This window comes from Chelmon rostratus, chromosome 14 (assembly GCF_017976325.1).
Source record: "Chelmon rostratus isolate fCheRos1 chromosome 14, fCheRos1.pri, whole genome shotgun sequence".
Taxonomy (NCBI): domain Eukaryota; kingdom Metazoa; phylum Chordata; class Actinopteri; order Chaetodontiformes; family Chaetodontidae; genus Chelmon; species Chelmon rostratus.
The window spans coordinates 10,424,752-10,443,070 of record NC_055671.1 but is presented as its reverse complement, the minus strand read 5'-3'; the positions used below and the strand labels follow the sequence as shown (position 1 = coordinate 10,443,070).

General features: G+C 45.2%; 2 protein-coding genes across 4 annotated transcripts in view; both read left to right on the top strand.

The window, feature by feature from the left end:
• The first annotated feature begins 729 nt into the window (after positions 1–729).
• si:ch1073-224n8.1 (zinc finger protein 16-like) lies at positions 730–5,497 on the top strand. Its single transcript, XM_041952405.1, has 2 exons — positions 730–1,921; positions 2,059–5,497. The coding sequence occupies exons 1-2, from the start codon at positions 1,207–1,209 to the stop codon at positions 3,027–3,029; spliced, it is 1,686 nt and encodes a 561-aa protein (XP_041808339.1). The 5' UTR covers positions 730–1,206; the 3' UTR covers positions 3,030–5,497.
• Positions 5,498–8,674: 3,177 nt separating this feature from the next.
• Positions 8,675–18,319, top strand: part of ltbp3 (latent transforming growth factor beta binding protein 3) — a 33,776-nt gene continuing 24,131 nt past the window's right edge. For all 3 annotated transcript variants that reach the window (XM_041951848.1, XM_041951847.1, XM_041951846.1), the window contains exon 1: positions 8,675–9,271. In XM_041951848.1, coding sequence (XP_041807782.1) covers positions 9,034–9,271 — 238 coding nt within the window. In that variant the 5' untranslated portion in view covers positions 8,675–9,033. The remainder of the gene's footprint in view (positions 9,272–18,319) is intronic.

Sequence of the window (18,319 nt, the reverse complement as noted above, 5' to 3'; positions counted from 1 at the left end):
TCATTAATTTGACTTATTCATATAGCTACATCTATCTATCTATATTGATATATATATATATAGGGAGAGAAATAGAGAGAGAGAGAGAGAGAGACATAAATACATATATATTTATAATGTATTTATATATATGTATATATACAAGTATGTATACATATGGGTGTGTGTACACACACACACACACATTTCTTTTTTTTTACAAAATGTTTTGGTCATTCCTGTTTTCATTGCAAATAGATATCAGTCAAAAGCATTTTTTATAACTACTTACATGACACATGTGATCCTCTGTACTGTTTTAACAGGGATTAAAAAAGGAATAACTATGGGAAACTGTTTGGATGGAATATCATAAGAAAAATGAATTTGTCCATGTCACCCACTTGTGCCTGTTGGAGAAAGAACATTGTGCACACACAAATGTGTTGCGAGTTTGACTTTCATGTACACAGTAGTAGATCAGAATCGGTCATTTTAAATAAAATGGAGAAAAATTAGACATTTTCTATGCAAAAAACATTTTTTCTATGCATGATCTATTTTAAACAAAAATGTCTCGATATGCTAAGGGTAATTTGATTGAAGAAAACGAAAGCCACAGTACTTTACTTCCTTGTGATGCTGTCCTGAGTAAACCACAGGCGTTAACTCCCTTCAAGTCAGAATCCAGGGCATGCAGACCACTAAAACTAAAGCGCATTTGTTGACGTCATTTCTGTGCGACGGGCCTCAGTGTACAGTGTAGTGCAGTTCTGCAGAAACAAGCTGGGAATGGGTGAGTCGCTGCTGAGGGCCATGGTATCAAAGTATCTGAACACTAATTTACGGACTTGAATAACGCAGTTAAAGACCATCAGCACGTTTGTCCTGCAGAGTCGCACTGCATGCAAGAATACGTCTTTGACCGACTGGCAGTGTTAGCTTTAAAGCTAGCAGGCTAATGTTAGCGAGCGGAGCCAGGCCCTGCGAAGAGTCGCATCTCGGAGTTGAGTACATTGTTTTTATCAGCGACGCCAGTTAAAGAGCTAATGAGACAAATGTAATTGGTGACACTGACGCATTGCTCTGACATATTCCAGCAACAGTACTCGCATAATTAATCCAGTTCACTAGAATTTTGGACTGTTTTTTACTCGCACGTTAAACGTTAGCATAGCCTGTAAACGTTAGCTAACTGAATTAGAGCTAGCTAACGACATTAAAATAATGACTTCCAGGAGGACAGGCTATGCTGGTAGCATGGATTCCTCGCCATCAAATAGCGGCAGCAGCTCAGTCCACAGTGGAAACCGTAAACAAAGTATCATCAACATCCCCGACAGGAGCGGGGTCGAGTCTTGCTACGATCGGAAAGCAGACAAGGCTGGATACGGAGCTTCGCAGGGCAACATGACTGTAACGTCGCTGAAATCACGTCTCGCCCCGACCATTCAAACTGCCATGTCCGCCGCAGTTGATACTCTTCTGGGAGAAGTGGTGCTTGTGCTTAATGAGACTCAGCAAGAGCTGCTACACAAGGAGCAGGAGAATGAAAGACTCAAAGTGCGTCTCGAAGTGTCAGAGAGGGAGTTGAAGACTTTGCAGGAGTGTCTGTGTAGTGCTCAGAAGCTCATAGATCAGCTTCAGATCTCATACACAGGCCCACAGTCAATTAATCAGTCAGTCTTCGCCCCATCGCTGTCTTCCATGGCCTCAATGACTTCAGGCTTGGACCGGGACCACCAGAATTCCCGAAATGTGAACGGAGCAGGTGTCGACTTGGGTCTCGGTGGCTCTGTGGATGATTCGCTTCATGGGTTTGAGCCAAGAGATGACTATAAAATGTGCCAGCTTTCAATCCAACCAGATGGCTCTGTGACTAACCACGCTCTGGACTTTGCATCCAACACATCTCATATGTGCTCTGATTCCAGCAGACCAGGTAAATATAAAATGTGTGCGAGCCAAACAGTTTATTCTGTCTGATTATGCTGAGTGTGAGTTGTGACAAATGAATCCATAAATAGTATAGTAATTCTTCTACATTAAGCGCCTCTGCATGTTTTGATTTGTTTTTAGATGAGAGGCAGTCTCAGGCACCGGGTGGAACATCCAGGTTTGAGATTAAAGAGGAGCAGGGACCAGCGTCAGGCTCTGGTCAGCCCAGCAGGAAGGAGCCTGGGTTGCGTAATGACAACAGAGTTGGGGATGGAGAGCGATCATCCCACAACGTGGGTGACCTTGGCTACGTTCAAGTCGGAGGGGAGGGAGGCTCCCAGCGTTCCTTTACTCACCCTCTGCGTCACCAAAGACCCGTGCGAGACTGCGGCGGTGCCCTGCAGCAGGGTGGACTTGATGGGCAGAAACAGTTGGCTAGGACTTCTGGAGCTGGGAGAGGAGACAGTGTTTCACCAGGCAGAGCAGAGGACTCTGCAGGACCTTCGGCCCCTGACACAGCAGGGGAACCCTCTGGAGATCGGCCTCACCACTGCCTGGAATGTGGAAAGACGTTCCGTCTTATCTCCAGCCTGAAGAAGCACATCCGCATCCACACTGGAGAGAAGCCCTACCCATGTGGAGTCTGCGGCCGTCGCTTCCGCGAGTCCGGGGCGCTTAAGACCCACCTGCGCATACACACGGGCGAGAAGCCGTACTCTTGCTCTGAGTGTGGAAATTGCTTCCGCCACTTGGACGGTTTGCGAAAGCACAGGCGCACACACACCGGAGAGAAACCCTATGTGTGCGCCATCTGCGGGAAGCGCCTGAGCCGCCTGCAGCACCTCAAACACCACCAGCTCATCCACACCGGAGAGAGACCCTGCTGCTGCCCCTTCTGCAACCGCAGCTTCAAGGAACCGGCAGCGCTGCGGAAACACATCCGCACGCACAGGGAGGAAGGCGGTCACATGGGGATTGGAGCCAGTGATGACACGGACCCGGACGCCATGGATGATATAAACAATCTCCATCCAGCAGCTCCGTCCCCTCAGATGAGGTTCGGAGAATGGGGAGCGGAGGAGGACGACAGCTCGGTTGTGGACTGTGTGTAGAGGATGATTAAAGGAGTAACTGTCTGTTGAAAAATATGGATTGAGGTGCTGGTGTACTTGTAAACATGATGGATAAAGTCATCTCCTCTCCATGCTGTTAAAGGAGAGAGTCAGGCTACATATAACCCGAGCCTTGAAGATTCATTTATCTCGGACATTTTCATTTTTCACACTCTTTTATCTAACAATAACTTTTAAAATATCCACCGCATGTATTTGTCAAAAGGCATTTTTTCCGGACATTCCTGAAGCAGCAGCAGTAGCGGACAGGTTGTTCTTGCACAGGCAGTTGCTGGTTTGCCAACTGTTCACCAGTAATTTGGAAAATTGGTGGCAGAGGTGGATAAGAGCTGTTTCCCCACTTTAAAAATATAAGTGCCTTGAACACTCACTCAAACATCAACTGAGTCACTGCTGCTGCTGCTGCTGCTGCTCCTCAAGATCCCACCTGGATTGTTTTCAGGACAAACTTTCTTGTAGTTTCACACTTTAGTCAAAGATCGGATTTGCTGTTGAATTATTTTTGGCCTTTGCCAAAACGCTGAGCTGCTCAGATGAATGGAAACGGACCCACAGGGCTGGTTCATGCTTCATGTGTGGACAGATAATGCGAGCACGGACCATGTGCATTACGCAGCCGGGCATTACTGACTAAACCAAATGTCGCAGTATTTTTGGTTCGGTGTTTTGATCTCGATAAAGTGATGATATTTGAGTAGGAGTGTTGGTGCTTTCACACAATATTTATGGGCTCAAATATATGTATCGTCATTAATGCTGTGGATATTATGCCCAAGAAATATGGGTATCTTCAGTCCACTCAGCTGGAACAGCCAATAAAATGGTGTCTAATATTGTATCTGTTTCACTGAAATGCATGCTCTACGACTAGAATATAAAACATTTAAATGATGGCGCTATCGACCGAAGTCCCGGACAATATCTTTGTTCTTTTAAGATACCGGTCTCCCATCTTTACCCTGGTATTCATCCTCGCTGTGCAGCTGGTCTGATTATTTCTGCTGATCCTGTAGGGAGGTGTTGCAGCGCTGTCTGATTCAGGTTTTTTCATGGTGTGTAACAGGAGAGCGACAAACTAAAGAATAATAATCTGGTGCTTATAAAGGACCAAACCACATTTATGAATATTATTGCAATATCACAGATGACGGCATGTTCAAGTAATAATTAAGAATTAATAGAATAAAATAAAAAGCAGTAATTGACACAAAATCCCAGTGCACATAACTGGTCAGTTGAGCCATTACATTTAAGAGGGCAGCGTAGCCTTGCAGTTTACCCTAAAGAGGCCGTTTGTTATCTGAAAAGCTAAAATGTCGTGTCTTAATGAAGCATGAACCAGTTCCGTCAGCAGCGCCTCGTTGTGAAGCCCCGCTCGGCTCTGTCGAATCTCCTCTCGTCTCTCTGCGGAGCCCTCATCAGTTACACAATCGTAGTGTTTTCAGCCGAGCGGAAGTTATCTGTGTCGAGACTATCTGAGTTTGAAGATATCTGTACATACACAAAGCTCTCTGGGTTGTTTGGATGTGGACGCAGTTAGTTGTCGTCAGCATGTACCCGGATAAAGCGCTTCCACGCTGTTTTACTGTTCCACCAGTCTGATCATCATCTGTGTCTCTCTCTCTCTCTCATGGACCAGATAGCATTCCTTTTCTTTTTTTCTCCAAGCTGCTGCTGTACGTCTGGAAAGCGTCTCCTTTTCTGGACTTGTATAATTCTTACCGGCCAGTTAATAGCAATTACTAGTGGAGAGACTTTGATGCTTGCATGTGCATAACTTGTCCTCCGCTGGCAGCGACGCGCCCCTCCGTCTGTTCATGTAAATAAGAATGTAGTTTTAGCCATTTTATCCGGTTGAGTGAGGGTCAACATTTGTGGGAAAGTTCATGTGCAACAATTACTTTTTTTCCCTCTTTTTTAAAACAACGTAACATGCTTTGAAAACATCAGTATACTAACATTCATTGTAAATATATGGAATCTTATTAAACTCCTTCCTGATGCTCCGATGTGACACAGCTGATGCATCAGGGTTAACAGCAGAGCATTAATCTTCTCAGCCATTCGAGCTGCACTGTAGGTCTCTGGTGTCATTAACTGTGTGTACTACTATAATGATCTCCATGTAACTATTCTCTGTACATTTACAAGTGTAAGTCATTTTCAGAAGCACTCAAAATGTTAAATATCTGTTCCTGTATACCCAGAATACGATTTGCCATGGTAGTCTTCACCCCAGATAAACATATTTATTGTTTTTTGTATGACAGATACAGGGAGGCCTTTGCATGTAGGTTTAAACTGAAATGGCATTCGTCCTTAAAGAGTCAGTGTTAAGTGTGAAATGACTTACTTTTTTATGCTTCTGTGTTCAAATATATGCCCCTACATCACATTCATCCTGTTACCTACTGTAAATGTTACTATATTAAAGGGCCTTGTTTATACTTCTTTTCTTTCTGTGGCTGTTTATTCCAAATGTGAGAAGAAGAAGAAGAAGAGCTCCCTTTGAAGAAATGATCCACAAAGCGTTTTGAGACCAGATTTAAATTCTGAGAGCAGTAAAGTATTAACTGGATCGACGGTGTGGCAGTTCCCTCCGAGCTGAAGCCACGAGGATATACTCTAATTTTAGATCATGCCAGCATTATCGCCTCGGCCTCAGTCGCTTCATTTCATTGTATCGTGGCAGGAAAACCACATTAACCCTGGAGGCGAGTTTTCACACTGTCTGAAACTTTGCCAAACAGTTTTCGGACACGCCCAAAGACAGCTCCCAAATAACACCTTACTCCTCTGCCAGTGCTGAGTAATGACAGCTGTGTTCATACGCACAAACTAGCTATTTGAGGTGGCCTTTGGTATGATTATAGAAGCTTAACAGGTTCGATGTAACTGGAAAACATGCCAACACACAGCAACGTTTCATCCATAATACCAAGAAGGTTGTGTCAGGGGAGGCTGATGAAGTCCAGATACTGCACATGTAATGGTTTTATCTGAACTAATGAGTGCATCCATAGTGTTGAAGGTCAAAGAAGGCTGAAATCGTGGTGTGTTTCCAGCTCTGGGATGTGTGTGGGTTCATGATCAGACTGTGTGCGATACTGTTAAGTATTTAACAGTCTCAAATAATATTCAAGATCTCACATGACCATCATAAACCACTCACAGTGCGCTGAATGAGACTTTCACACAGAGAGGATAGTGGTTTTACTGACTACTTGCTACTAATGTGGTTTCAGTGATACACGTCGATAATCTGACTGGAACAAGACAAACCAGAGCCTAGAGTTAACAAGCCCACGTGTGGATTTCACTGTCTGCGCTGAAACTGAATGAAATGAACCTGAAGACTCACTCGGAGGGATGCAAACTTGTTCCAACAAACCAGACCACAAAAGGGAGTTATGACATCAAGTCGGAGCAAGCGCCGCGGAAGGCACTTAAACATAACATATCCCTGAGCGCGTCGGTGGACGTTCGCACAGGGAGCGAGCTTGCTTATCATGAAAAACGACACGGTGAAGCACTTTGGTGGCTGGTGAGAGAGAGGTGCATCTGAACAAGACACACTCAGTACTGTAAACTGTCCCGGGGTGAGATCAAAATATTGTCCCTGTGCTCTGAGCTTCAAGCTTCTGCTTGCAGAATCTGATGGCTTTCATCACAACTGTTTAAATAAAATAAGAATAAATCACGTCACCTCTGGGTAAGCAGAGGCACAAAGTGCATTTACCCACACACATGCACATATCTGACAGTCAAAGTAAGCACTGGTAATAGATACTATGTGTTGTTAAACAGTTAATACCTACCCAACAATACTTATAATTCTTTCATATATTAGTTTTTTTTACCTGTAACAGTTTTATATCCTGGTCAGCTCCATCGTTAAAGCGCTGCTTACACATGAATGTGTAATATACAGCACTGACAGGGGCCATTCTGCTCCACAGTGAGCACTTTTATTCTTTACTTTTGATGCTTTTGCTGATCATTCTTCACTTTTAATGACGTAAAATTTTTGAATCCAAGAGTCTTACTTGTGACGGAGTATTTTTGCATTGTGTTACTCATACTTATGCTTAACTAAAGGATCTAGATACTTCCATTCCCACGCTCAGATGTTAACATCTGGGTTTATCTTTAGGTTACATAATACAGCTGTTTGTTTCTGTTTGTCATCCTTGTGTGGTGCAATGAGAAACACTAAAGTTTCAGTTTTCAGAAGGAAGTAATTATATTGTACTAATAATAATACTCAGGGATGGTTTATGCGTGACCTACATTGGATTTGAATTGTGTGTGTGTGTCTTGGCAGCCGATGATGCAGCGATGGCGAGCAGCAGAGGGAAATGTGAGAGCGGCCTGTGAACTCTCCGTAGGCCCATGCAGTCATTTCCTCAGCGACCGAAGGTAAACACTCTCACTTTCTGGAGAGGAAGTGATTCAACTCTCTCTTTCTCCCTCTTCCTTTCCCTTTGTCTCATTCTCACATTCACCCCCTGCCCATGTGACCCCAGGGGCCGGCTGGCCCCCCCGTGGCTCTTACCGCTGTCTGCCTTCACGTTTTTAATAGTTACGTGAGGTCTAACAGCTTCAGAGGGACACATTGAGCTTCTTCTCTGTGTTAAATGTAACTGACGATTATAGTTACGAACTACTTTGTAAAATAAGTACACAGTAAGCTCATAGTGCATTTCTGAAGTTTAAACCAACCAAAGTTATTGTTACTCACATCATCTACAACAATAAAATGTTGATTAGGCTTTATTCATAGTGGGACGAAGACTGTTTCTCAGAATTAAGGCTTTAACCTTTAATTTATATGCAGGATTTTACAGCTTAGAAGTTTTATTTAGGTGAAAACTGAGTGAAGAACTTTTTAAATTGGTGTTTTTCTGTTGCGAAGTGACCTTTTCCTACATAAAACACTGCTTTGTCTGCTCTTAGGAAAAAAAAACTGAATGTGATAAACAGGTTGCACATCTGGAAAGCTGTAGTGCAGATGTCACAGAGAGTTGTCACACCTCCATTAGATATTCAAAGAGACTAAAACTAGATGTCCACATACAGCTGCTTCCTTACAGGTTGAGAGTGGTGTCCTCAGTCTGACCCTCATGACCTATATCAGGAAGTGTCTCTACATTTATGAGCTTGTCTGACTCTGAAGACTTCTGGTGCATCCAGGGAAGGCTGGGCATCAACGCAGGCGCAATGATAACATATAGTCGAGTGAGCAGAGATAATGCAGGTGTGTGTGCAGGGGCATGAGGACAAAGAGGTGCTGCTGGTGTCTCACATTCATACTTGCACACATCAGAAAAGGTGTAGGTATAACTGCTGTATAATACATGTCAGTATTTCTTTTTTATATATTCAGAGTGACACACACAGCTGTGCAGCCATGATTTGCAGAGCGGGGTCTGCGCGGGGGCAGGAGAGGAGAGGAGAGGTGGGGGATCAGGGGGGTGCGAGGAGAAACAACCAACAAGGAAACCACTTTCAGCTTTGCTCCTGCACCGCCTGGCTGGCCCGCGGCCAGGTTCCTCCGGAGAGAGGGCTGGCTCACCCCTTCTCCTCTCCTCCCTCTCCTCCCTTCTTTCTCTCCCGAACCCACATACGCTCGCACTCCCTCCAGCTCTGCGACGCAACAGGCGAGAAGGAGGAAGAGCCACGGCAACTTTTTTTTAATTATTATTTCCACACAACTGCATCGAGGGCTGCGAGAAACTTCTGAGGATGTCAAACTTGTGGGATTTGCAGACGAGTCAGTCGGGTATGAGAGGGAAGTGATTTCTTTCTCCCCCCTTTCGTTAAGGAGAAAACAGGAGGGAGGACGCGCTTTTTTTCCGCCGTATGAGACGTCAAAAATCCGCCTCGGATAACAAAGCAAAGCGCCTTGGAGCTGGAGCCCGAAGCCCGCGGCTTGTGATTTAATGTCCCCGGGTCTCTGCGGAGGGCAGCGAAGGATGCCAGGATGCCCTCTCTGATCCCCCATCTGCTTGTCATCTGGCTGAGCGTCCACAGGCTGGCGTGGTGCACGGAGCGCTCCTCCGCACGGGAGCGCTTCAAGGTGGTCATCGCTCCCCTCATCTGCAAGCGGATCTGCCTGAAGGGCCAGTGTCAGGATACCTGCGAGCAGGGCAACAACACCACGCTGATCGCGGAGAACGGGCAGGCGGCCGACACGCTCATCGGGCAGGGCTTCAGGGTCGGTGAGTGACGGTGCGAGGCTCAGACAATGCCGAGGATTGATGAGGTGGGGGGGATATAATTAGGCCGCTGAGATTAACTATTAGAGCCGCTCTGACCTCCGGGTCTACAGTTTTTCCTCTGCGGAGCCCCGGAGAGGTGAGGGGGCCCTGCTTGGTGGCTCATAAACAGACTTTTTAGAGAGGTATGAATACAGTTACATGTGCAGATGAGCACACTGTAACATGTCACTGTAGATCTGGCTGTTCATCACATCTCACTGCATGGTCATATCCATCCAGATGTATTTCAGATCATTCTGGCCTATATTACTTTGAATTATTAATTTCGACAGCAGTGAAACTCCATCAAATGCTTAAAATGGAATAGAATTATATGGTACTAAGCCCAGTTTTTATTGTTATTGTAAGGCAGTGGTGGAAAAAGTATTAAAATTAAGTAGCTCCGTTACAAGGAAAAGTCCTGCATCCAAATCCTTACTTCGGTAAAAAATCCTGCAGCATTAGCAGAAAAGTGTTCAATATCAAGAGTGAAAGTACACACATATACGCAGGTTGACCCCTTTTAGTATCCTTCATTGTTAAATTGATGGTAAAGTAAAGCAGGTTCAGGTGGTCTTAACGTGTACCTAAATCTGCAAGTCAAGGCGCCTCATGATCTTACCATATGTTTCACACACTAAACCTTTACCTGTGAAGTCACTGGTAACCACAGCTGTCAGTTCAGTTGAGTGTAGTTGAGTTAAAAGCTCTGTCGTGTGGTGGAGTAAAGACAAAAGTCTTTAGAAATTGATATAATTGAAGATTGAAGTATAAATAATGTATCTTAAAATGGTGCTCCACTAAAGTGCGTGCCTAAATGTCTTGTGTTTCTTTCCCACCTCTGTGTGAACCTGGCAAAAACAGAAACTCTGACCTCCTGTCAGTGGTTATAATGAACAATAACCAATGTGCACAAAAGTCTGGTATGACTGATTCTTTCAGGCCTCTCTTGCCCGAATGCCATAACTTCTTCGTAACTTGGATGAATTTGACACCAGCCGCCATGAATTCAAGTCATAAAGATTTATGTCGAGTGGGTATAACTCTGCTCCGCAAATAAATAGGTGGCTAAGCTGAGGTGAGCTGGGTTTACCCTCCACTGCATCGCAGGAAAACGTTGCCATGTTGCACTTTAATTACCGCGGCACGGCTCATTACATAGCATTTAAATGTACTTTTAAGATCTATGCCCCCCACCCCCACGTCCCCCCTCGACTCCAGTGTCAGGCATGAGTGGAGCCTTTTCTGCGCTCTGTATCAGATCAGCTGTGGTGAGACGTGGAGCCATGCAGTCTACGTCAGTCTCCGGCCCAGAGCTGGATTTCACCGGCCCTCTTTTCTCTTGCTCGCTCGGGGTCCAGAATGAGATCCTGAACCAGAAAATGACGCAGTGAATGGCCGTGTGCCATGTTCAGCTGTGGTAAAGTGTTATAAGTTATTTGTTTCTTTGTATGTGCAGATTGATAGAAACCTCAGCTTGCCATGTAGCTTGACTTTTAAAATGATAAATTACAGATAACAGCACAATGTGATGCAACCGCTCCATATTTCTGTGGACACCACATTGGTGTCAGAACCATCTTCTCACATCACTCTAACTTTAGAAAAACTTGTTTTCCTCCCTAATTTCTTAACGGTGATTTCGTCCAGAGTTCAGCAGCCACTCTGGACGCTTACACACGTTCGTACATTAAAGAAGAAGCTCAGACGCAGTGCTACTGAGTGAAGAATGACACATCAGCGCTTCCTTATGTTCATCTGTGGCTGTAGAAAGCCGATGTAAAGCCTGTTTAAATCCTAAGTAAGTTGTTGGCTGTGAGTTCCAGGCTTGTGGTCCTTCTTACAGTCATCACCCACAGCTTTGCAGCACAGACAAGATGTATTTGGTCACACAGACGTCTCCTCTCCAGCTGCTTCCATCGCTTCGCCCATGTGGAAGTAAACGGGCTGGTTTTAATCGGGGTCAAGTGAATCCTACATGCAGCGCCGTGACAGCGCTCTTCCTCCTCGACACCGTGAAGAGTCAGAGAGTTGGCTCGGCCACCGGTCCTCCCTCCTCCTCCCTTGATTTCTTCGTGGTGTGTCACGTTTTGCAGCTTCTGTGTCAAATTATTCAAGAGAGACATTTCAAATTCCTGGAATACCACACGCTGCTTCGCATTCGGCGTGGATCGTGGAGGCGGTCCACAGTCACCTGTCTCCTGGATTTCACGTTCAAAGCATCTGAAAAGACCCTCGCTGGGAGTTTTTGTGGCGGGCGACGAGAGGGTTTTACTTCAACCCGGAGAGGAGATGTGTGCTGTTCAGTACGAGCGCTGGAATGTGGTGTGGACAAGTGGAAATTTCTCCCCCTCGTGTTAAAACGGCCATGGCTATAGCAGCAACAATATGAAGGCTTTTTCCATCTTTGAGCTGTTGTGACGTCAGCACAGCGAGGCCCAGAGTGAGCAAACCTTTCCTCCGAAGACTTGCGGTGTCTGTCCGTGTGTGGAAGCGCAAGGAATACCTTTCAGCATGTGGGCTTCAATATGTACAACGATTTCACAGTCAAGAATTTGGCTGCAGTTTGGTGGACGGGCAGGCAGGGGTCCAACAAACAGTCAGGTTTTAGTGGTGATCTGGATCTGGGATTTCTGCCAACAGACAGATGTCATTTTTATGTCCATAACTTTGAAAGTAATAGAGAGAGAAGGTTTTTTAACCTTCATTGGGCACGATGACATGATAAAGTGACTGAGAACCTGGGGATAAGAAACTCAAACAGGGGACATTGCTTTTATTTGGTATACGACTGCTCCATAAACATTCACTTTAAATCCTAAGGGAATGTTTGCAGGATGAGAAATGGATTTAAGCCTAAATTGAAGTTGGATGAATGATATTCCAGGGTTAAACAGCTGTAGAACAAACTGGAGAACATATGTCGGTGCTGGCAGAGGAGTTGTTTTGACATAGTTTGCTCCTTCTGGCCACCTGTCCGAAAAAACCGAAGCATTCCATTTGCAATGATAGAAACAGAGAAACGCAAGCAAATCCCAGGTTTAAAAGGTGTTACCAACAAATGTTGGCCGATATTTTTAGCCATGCTAGCGGCGAGGCCCTTGCGGATGGCAAATGCCAGTCTGCGGGCCGGTCGGTCAGTCCACCTCTTTGGCTCTCTGGTCCAGGCGGAAATATCTTAACAGCTATTGGATGGATTGCCATGGAACTTGGTACAGACATTCATGATGCCCAGAGGATGAGCTGAAAAACCTAAACAATGAGCTGTAAGTCATTAAAACGCTCCATAGAGCCAAGGACCCCGTCACTAGGAGCAACACCTTTCATACCACCTTTAGTCATTTGATGCAGTTGTTCATCTAAACATATTGGAGGTCTGCTCTGACAGTAGCTCCTGTTGTAAAGAATATTTTCTTACAGTTTCGTGAGGTTTAAGTTTGTTTGCAAACACCAGTCATCCAAATTCCAATCAGGTTATGAATGTCACTTTTGTCTGAGCAGTCTGTGTGATTATGCTGTGACAGACCGGGACAGACAGCCAAGCCACCAACCAGATGTCGTCTCCGTCTGGATTAGCTGCTGTAGATGAGGACAAATCACCTGAACGCCAGGCAGCTCTTCTGCACTTTATGTCCCATTTGAGAGAGAGACAGTCGGAGATTATAGAATATCTGTTATGGTTCAGTAAGTAGCAGTTAGACTTAGTGACGGTCTGTTTAATATACAGTGTGCAGCATACATCACAGCAGCCCATCTATGTAATCATTGTTTTACACGTGTTCTTTGAGCTCTAGCATACGCTGCAATTCATATACTGCATACTTACCAGATTGGGAGGCTTTATCATTAACAGCTGAACACTTACTGCATGTCTGCATCACATGAAATCCCCGAACTTTGCCAATTATTTTCCGGTCATATGTTTCCCTGGAATCCACATGTTGTTAATGTTGGTCTATCTTTCACTGTACACTTCCTAAAACTGATGAAAGCGGAGGAACTTGAACGCTTCCCAGGCATGTTGGCAAGTAGAGAGAAGTTGACGTTTATGGCCTGATATGCCTTTGTCTCTGTTTCCACATCACGTCTATGTAAGGGGGCTTCACAGGGGCATTGTTATCGTTAATGTCAGGAATAAAAGAGTGAGTGCATCCTGGGGCATGGGAGAATGGTTGCATATTTAATTTGTAAATCACTAAACTGTAAAAACCTTGAATGAACCTTTGCATGCTCATCCCACTTCACGTCCTGTTCCAGATCCCTGTGGAACCTGAACCTGTTTACCGGCAGATGCAGACTTTCGTTGTAATTATCTCCATGTGTTGGGCTGAAAAAATATCCAGAGGCCGGCTTTCTTTTTTCTTCTTACCCTCAGCACTTGAAAGCTTGGTGTAAATTGTAGGATAGGGAGAAGCGGCGAAGGTTACGGGGTGCTTTTTTGCTCCTTGTTTTTGTTTATGTGTGTGCATCTGTCTCACACTTCTTCCACTTATGAAAGGAAGAGTTGTATTTTCAGTAGTCATCAAAGATGTCCTTTCAAAATAAGGCGGTTACATAAATATCAGTATCTGCGCACATGCCGTGTTTGTTCTGAGTAAAGGGTGTTTTTTTTCCCCAACAAGAATGAGTTTTTCTTGCCGTTGCTAGCACCGAGGCATCCCATCTATCAGCCTCGCTGACAGCAGCTGCTCATTTCCCAGGCGGCCCTCCGAGTCTCGTCTCTCCTCTGCATCTCGGCAGCATCTCCTCGTTATCAGGACTCCAGACGTCCAGTCTGCCCTAGATTCTCATCTTTGTCTGGAATAACTAAACGCACAGGGCCTCATGTTGCACAGGAAGTGGTATTATCACATCTCAGTCGTCTCCCCTAAAATGGGCATCATGAGAAGTGGATATGGCTATTTCAGGATTTCCCATGTGGTTCTGTATTTAGAGTAAAGTGACAGTAGTAGCCCTGTGGTTTGTTTTGGTTTTCCCTTGGCATGGGTCAGAGGTCCATGGGAGCCTGAAAGTGAAGTCAAGTCAGTCAAATACATCAGACAGAGCTGCGTCTGCTTTCTCTCTATTTAGGAGGTCAGTTTATTTTAACTTTCAAAGCCCTCTGCTCTTCCCCACACACTCCTCTTTCTGTCATGCCAAACTTTGGAGAAGGCGGTCTAACACGGGCAACCAAAAACCTGCAGCACTCCGGGTTTTTGCCACAGCTTGGACTGAACTCAGAGGCCGAGCCGGGCACGGCTCCCACGCTCACACCCTCTCAAGCGCAAACACACACACACACACACACGCTCGAGGGAGGCTCGTGCACATTCATTTGCAGCTTATTAATGGTGAAAGCTTCTTACGTTTGGTGAAATGCACATTTGTCCCGGTGTGTTTGCAAGCTGATCATTACCTCCTGTCAAGGCTGTGTTTTCATATTTATGGATGGACATTCTGTCACCTCCGGATGTCTATTTATGCATGTTGGGAAAATAATACATGGGGTTATTTGGAGTCTGCAGCTCTCATTAACCTTTTACCACTGTTTCAGAAGTGGACACTATCACTATGTAGAACTTTCACACTTATAATGCTATTAAAAGTTGCATGAATATGAACATGCAATATGCCGTCTGGATTAAAAGATTAGACTCTGATCTTTTTCTGGAAAAAAGATAAGACTCTAAGACTAATAAGACTCTTTACTTTTGGAAAGTAATCCAGGTACCAGCCACGGCAGACAAGTAGAACCTTAAAAACACGGTGTCTCCTTACCTTCAAATCAATCTAACAATCCAGCACTATGATAAACACATGAGAACTTGTTGAAGGGGTTAAATCCACAGACTCCTCAGTCTGTGTTTACATTTGTCAGGATTGCACCACAACACTCATTCGGAGAGAAAATCCACATGATCTGAGCAGCATGAAACCAGACTCCCCCATGTCATCAATTTCAGCAAAAAAAAAAAAAAAGAAGGTTGAAAAAAGCATCACAGTAAATTCAATTTGGAAAACAAAGCAGCAATTAGGTGTTTTTTGGTCACAAGAGAAGAGTGTGTGTGTTTGCGTTTGTGTGTGCCTGAGTGTGTTCGGTGCTCAGGAGCAGTGCACTGAACCCGGCTCAAACAAACAGCCTTCTTTGCCATCTTTAACACTCTCCTCCCATTTGCTTAGAGAGGGGGAGAAACGGAGCAGTTATTTAAAGCCGCGCAGAGGAATGCGAGTGCTGGGGACTGCGCCCACACCGCGCAGGACCCTGTAGCTGTAGCGATTAGCCAGGGTAAACAGAACAACACGGCCTCTGCCAGCCGCCGCGGCCTGCTGCAGCGGCCTGGGACTGTGCAGCGTACAGACGTTACCCGCCACGCGCCCCAGCGCTGAGCGCCGAGTGTCCCGCAGGGCAGGTATCTGACATAATCTCAGCAGAGCGCTGTCAGCACTCTACCTGCCTGCCCTCCGGTCCCCGTAGCTGAGGCTTTTAGACGGTCATTATGACATCATCCATATCTGCGCCAAGATCCTGTCTGCCTCTCTGGCTCTCCTTCCACAAACATGTCTGCCAGAGGGGAGTGACAGGGTAACGCTGGATTCATGCCCACCCAAGAGCTATGGCAACCACACCACATATTTCCATGACATGCGAAAATCACATTGTGCAAGGCAGAGTTTGATTTAGATTTGTATAATTGCAAACCTCCTCAGGCAGATCCATCCTGATCCTCCTGATGATGGCTGATTCAGTCTCCTCAGGAGGAGTCTGTCCTTCGTCATCATCCAGTTCCTGTAAAGGTTAACAAACTGTTGTTTTAGGCTGGCTGTGAGAGGTAATGAATACCTTCGGTGGCAGTGGTGGACTCTGGCAAAGGGCGGCACTATTGTTTGGATAGCTGAGGCCGAGGCCGCTCAGAGTTTCTGGGGGTTGATAGAGCGCAGAGAGCCGTGCAGGGGGAGGAGGGATGCGTACGCAGGTTTGTGTTTTCAAAAGGCAGTGATTATGTCATTTACTCCCAACGTCTGGCTCAGCTGTGAGAGTCTGACCCACTTCATACGTCGCTCTTTCTCACTCCGTGTGGTATGTGGTCTCTCTGTGCCAGTCGATGGTAGGCGTATTTGGGGATGCGGTTTCCTGCTTTGGAGCTGATGGTAAAGGGAAGCACGTCATATGATGGTAGCCACTCCACTATTCTCTTTTTAAACAGTGGCTCTAGCGGCAACTGTGTTTACTGTTTATGGGGCCCAGTGTTGTTTAGTCATGGTTCTCTCAGGTCATGAAAGATTGGATTGGCATCGGAAAGGAACATACTATTTCAAGGAATACTCATAGAAATACTTCAAACGAAGATTAAATTAAGCTTTTGACAATAAGATTTACATATAAATGGCTGTGTAATGTGAAAGAGTCAGTCATGGTGCAACACCTGACACTGCAGCTCTGTGCAACTTTTAGGTGCTTGTAGCTGGAGCAGTATGGTTGAGCCTCACTCCTCTCATATCCTGTAGTATCACAACACAGATAGCGAGTTCCAGCATGGAGAAGTCGAGTTTATGTTTGGTGCCAAGCAACAAAGGGCACAGGGCAGAAATCAGGAAATGGCTGCTGAAGAAACTACCAGCCAAGCTACTGAGTCTGCTGTGTCTGTGTAAGTAGGTAATTGTTTTGTAATAAGCCAAGATTTAGATAAAAAGATTGAGACCACCCTCCTATCTGGAGGTTGTTAGCTTAGCATAACATAAAGACTGGAAGCAGGTGGAAACAGCTAGCCTGGCTCATACTGAAGTTACCAAAACCTGCCTTCCAGCACCCTTAAAGCTGATTACTTAACACTGTTTGTTTGATATGTACATAAACGGAAGTGTAGAAATGACCAGGAGCAGTGACCTCCTGGAGTCCCTGCGGGTTGCCCGGCAACCTCACGGTGACAACGCGGTATAAGATACGATGATGATGATTGTGTGCTGACGGGCGCAAAAACAAGCTGGAGGAGACAAAATATGTTTGGATGTTTGGAAATATGTTTGAAAGTCTTATACCAAAATATTGCAACAATTAAGTAGAGGTCATCTGTGATCATTTGTTTTGTTGAGCTGCAGTGTGAGTTGTTGTGTGTAGTGCGGGGGGTCGTTCATACTAAGGGCCTTTTCAAGTTTTATAACGTCCTTAGGGCCACACTTAATTATTGATCACACATATCACAGTAACCTCTGTGCTGACTGCAGCTGCTTCTCTTTGGTGAGGCGTCCAGTGTCAGATGGTAGTGATGATGATGATGATGATGATGATGCTAGTCGAGGCTGGTTTTCCAGGTTTCAGTCAGTCTTGAGCAGAACCGAGTCTTTGCAAGAGCCAGTTTTGAAAAGAGCTTCACTATCTGCAACAGAGATGCAAACTTCTGCGTCTTCTTTTTTTTTCCTGACAGCTGTTGCCACACATGTCGCCATGAAACGTGACCACTTTGTGCGTGTTGCATTCAGGGACCATTCAGACAGCTGTCTTAGTCTACTATTTTATGTTATTTTCTTATATATTAGAAGAAACTATTTGTATTTTTTGTTACTGGTATTTTTTGTATTTCTGAATTGCCTCGTGGGCCTGATCAAGCGGTCTTGTGGACCACATACAGCCCATTGACCGGACGTTTCCAACCTCTGGAGTAGTTTTTTGTAACACGGCAGTGTGTGTTTCCGAAGTCTGCATCTGCATCATTATCATAGTTCCAACAATAAGAAAACTCCGCCAGAGGAAACACAACTCACTGTGTATTTCTACGTCTATTTCTGTATCTGTATCAGCTGACGTGACCATGAACATGGCCGCATGTTGTCCAAAAAGTGTTCAGACCTCAGATTTTTATTTTCTGGGTGGATTTAGTCAGACTGGCACTGAATCATAGTGAAAGTGACTCACTGAGCATCGTCACGGATTTTGGTGTCTGATTCTTTCAGTCTGGATAAATAGCTTTTTTTTATTATCATTCTACCAGAACATGAAAGGGGCACATCAGGCTGTATCATCTGTGTGATGTG

Bases quoted from the DNA above. Each gene is read 5' to 3' on its own strand.
- si:ch1073-224n8.1 (XM_041952405.1), top strand. From the start codon at position 1,207: ATGACTTCCAGGAGGACAGGCTATGCTGGTAGCATGGATTCCTCGCCA. The intron at 1,922-2,058 runs GTAAATATAAAA...ATTTGTTTTTAG, and splicing joins CTCTGATTCCAGCAGACCAG to ATGAGAGGCAGTCTCAGGCA.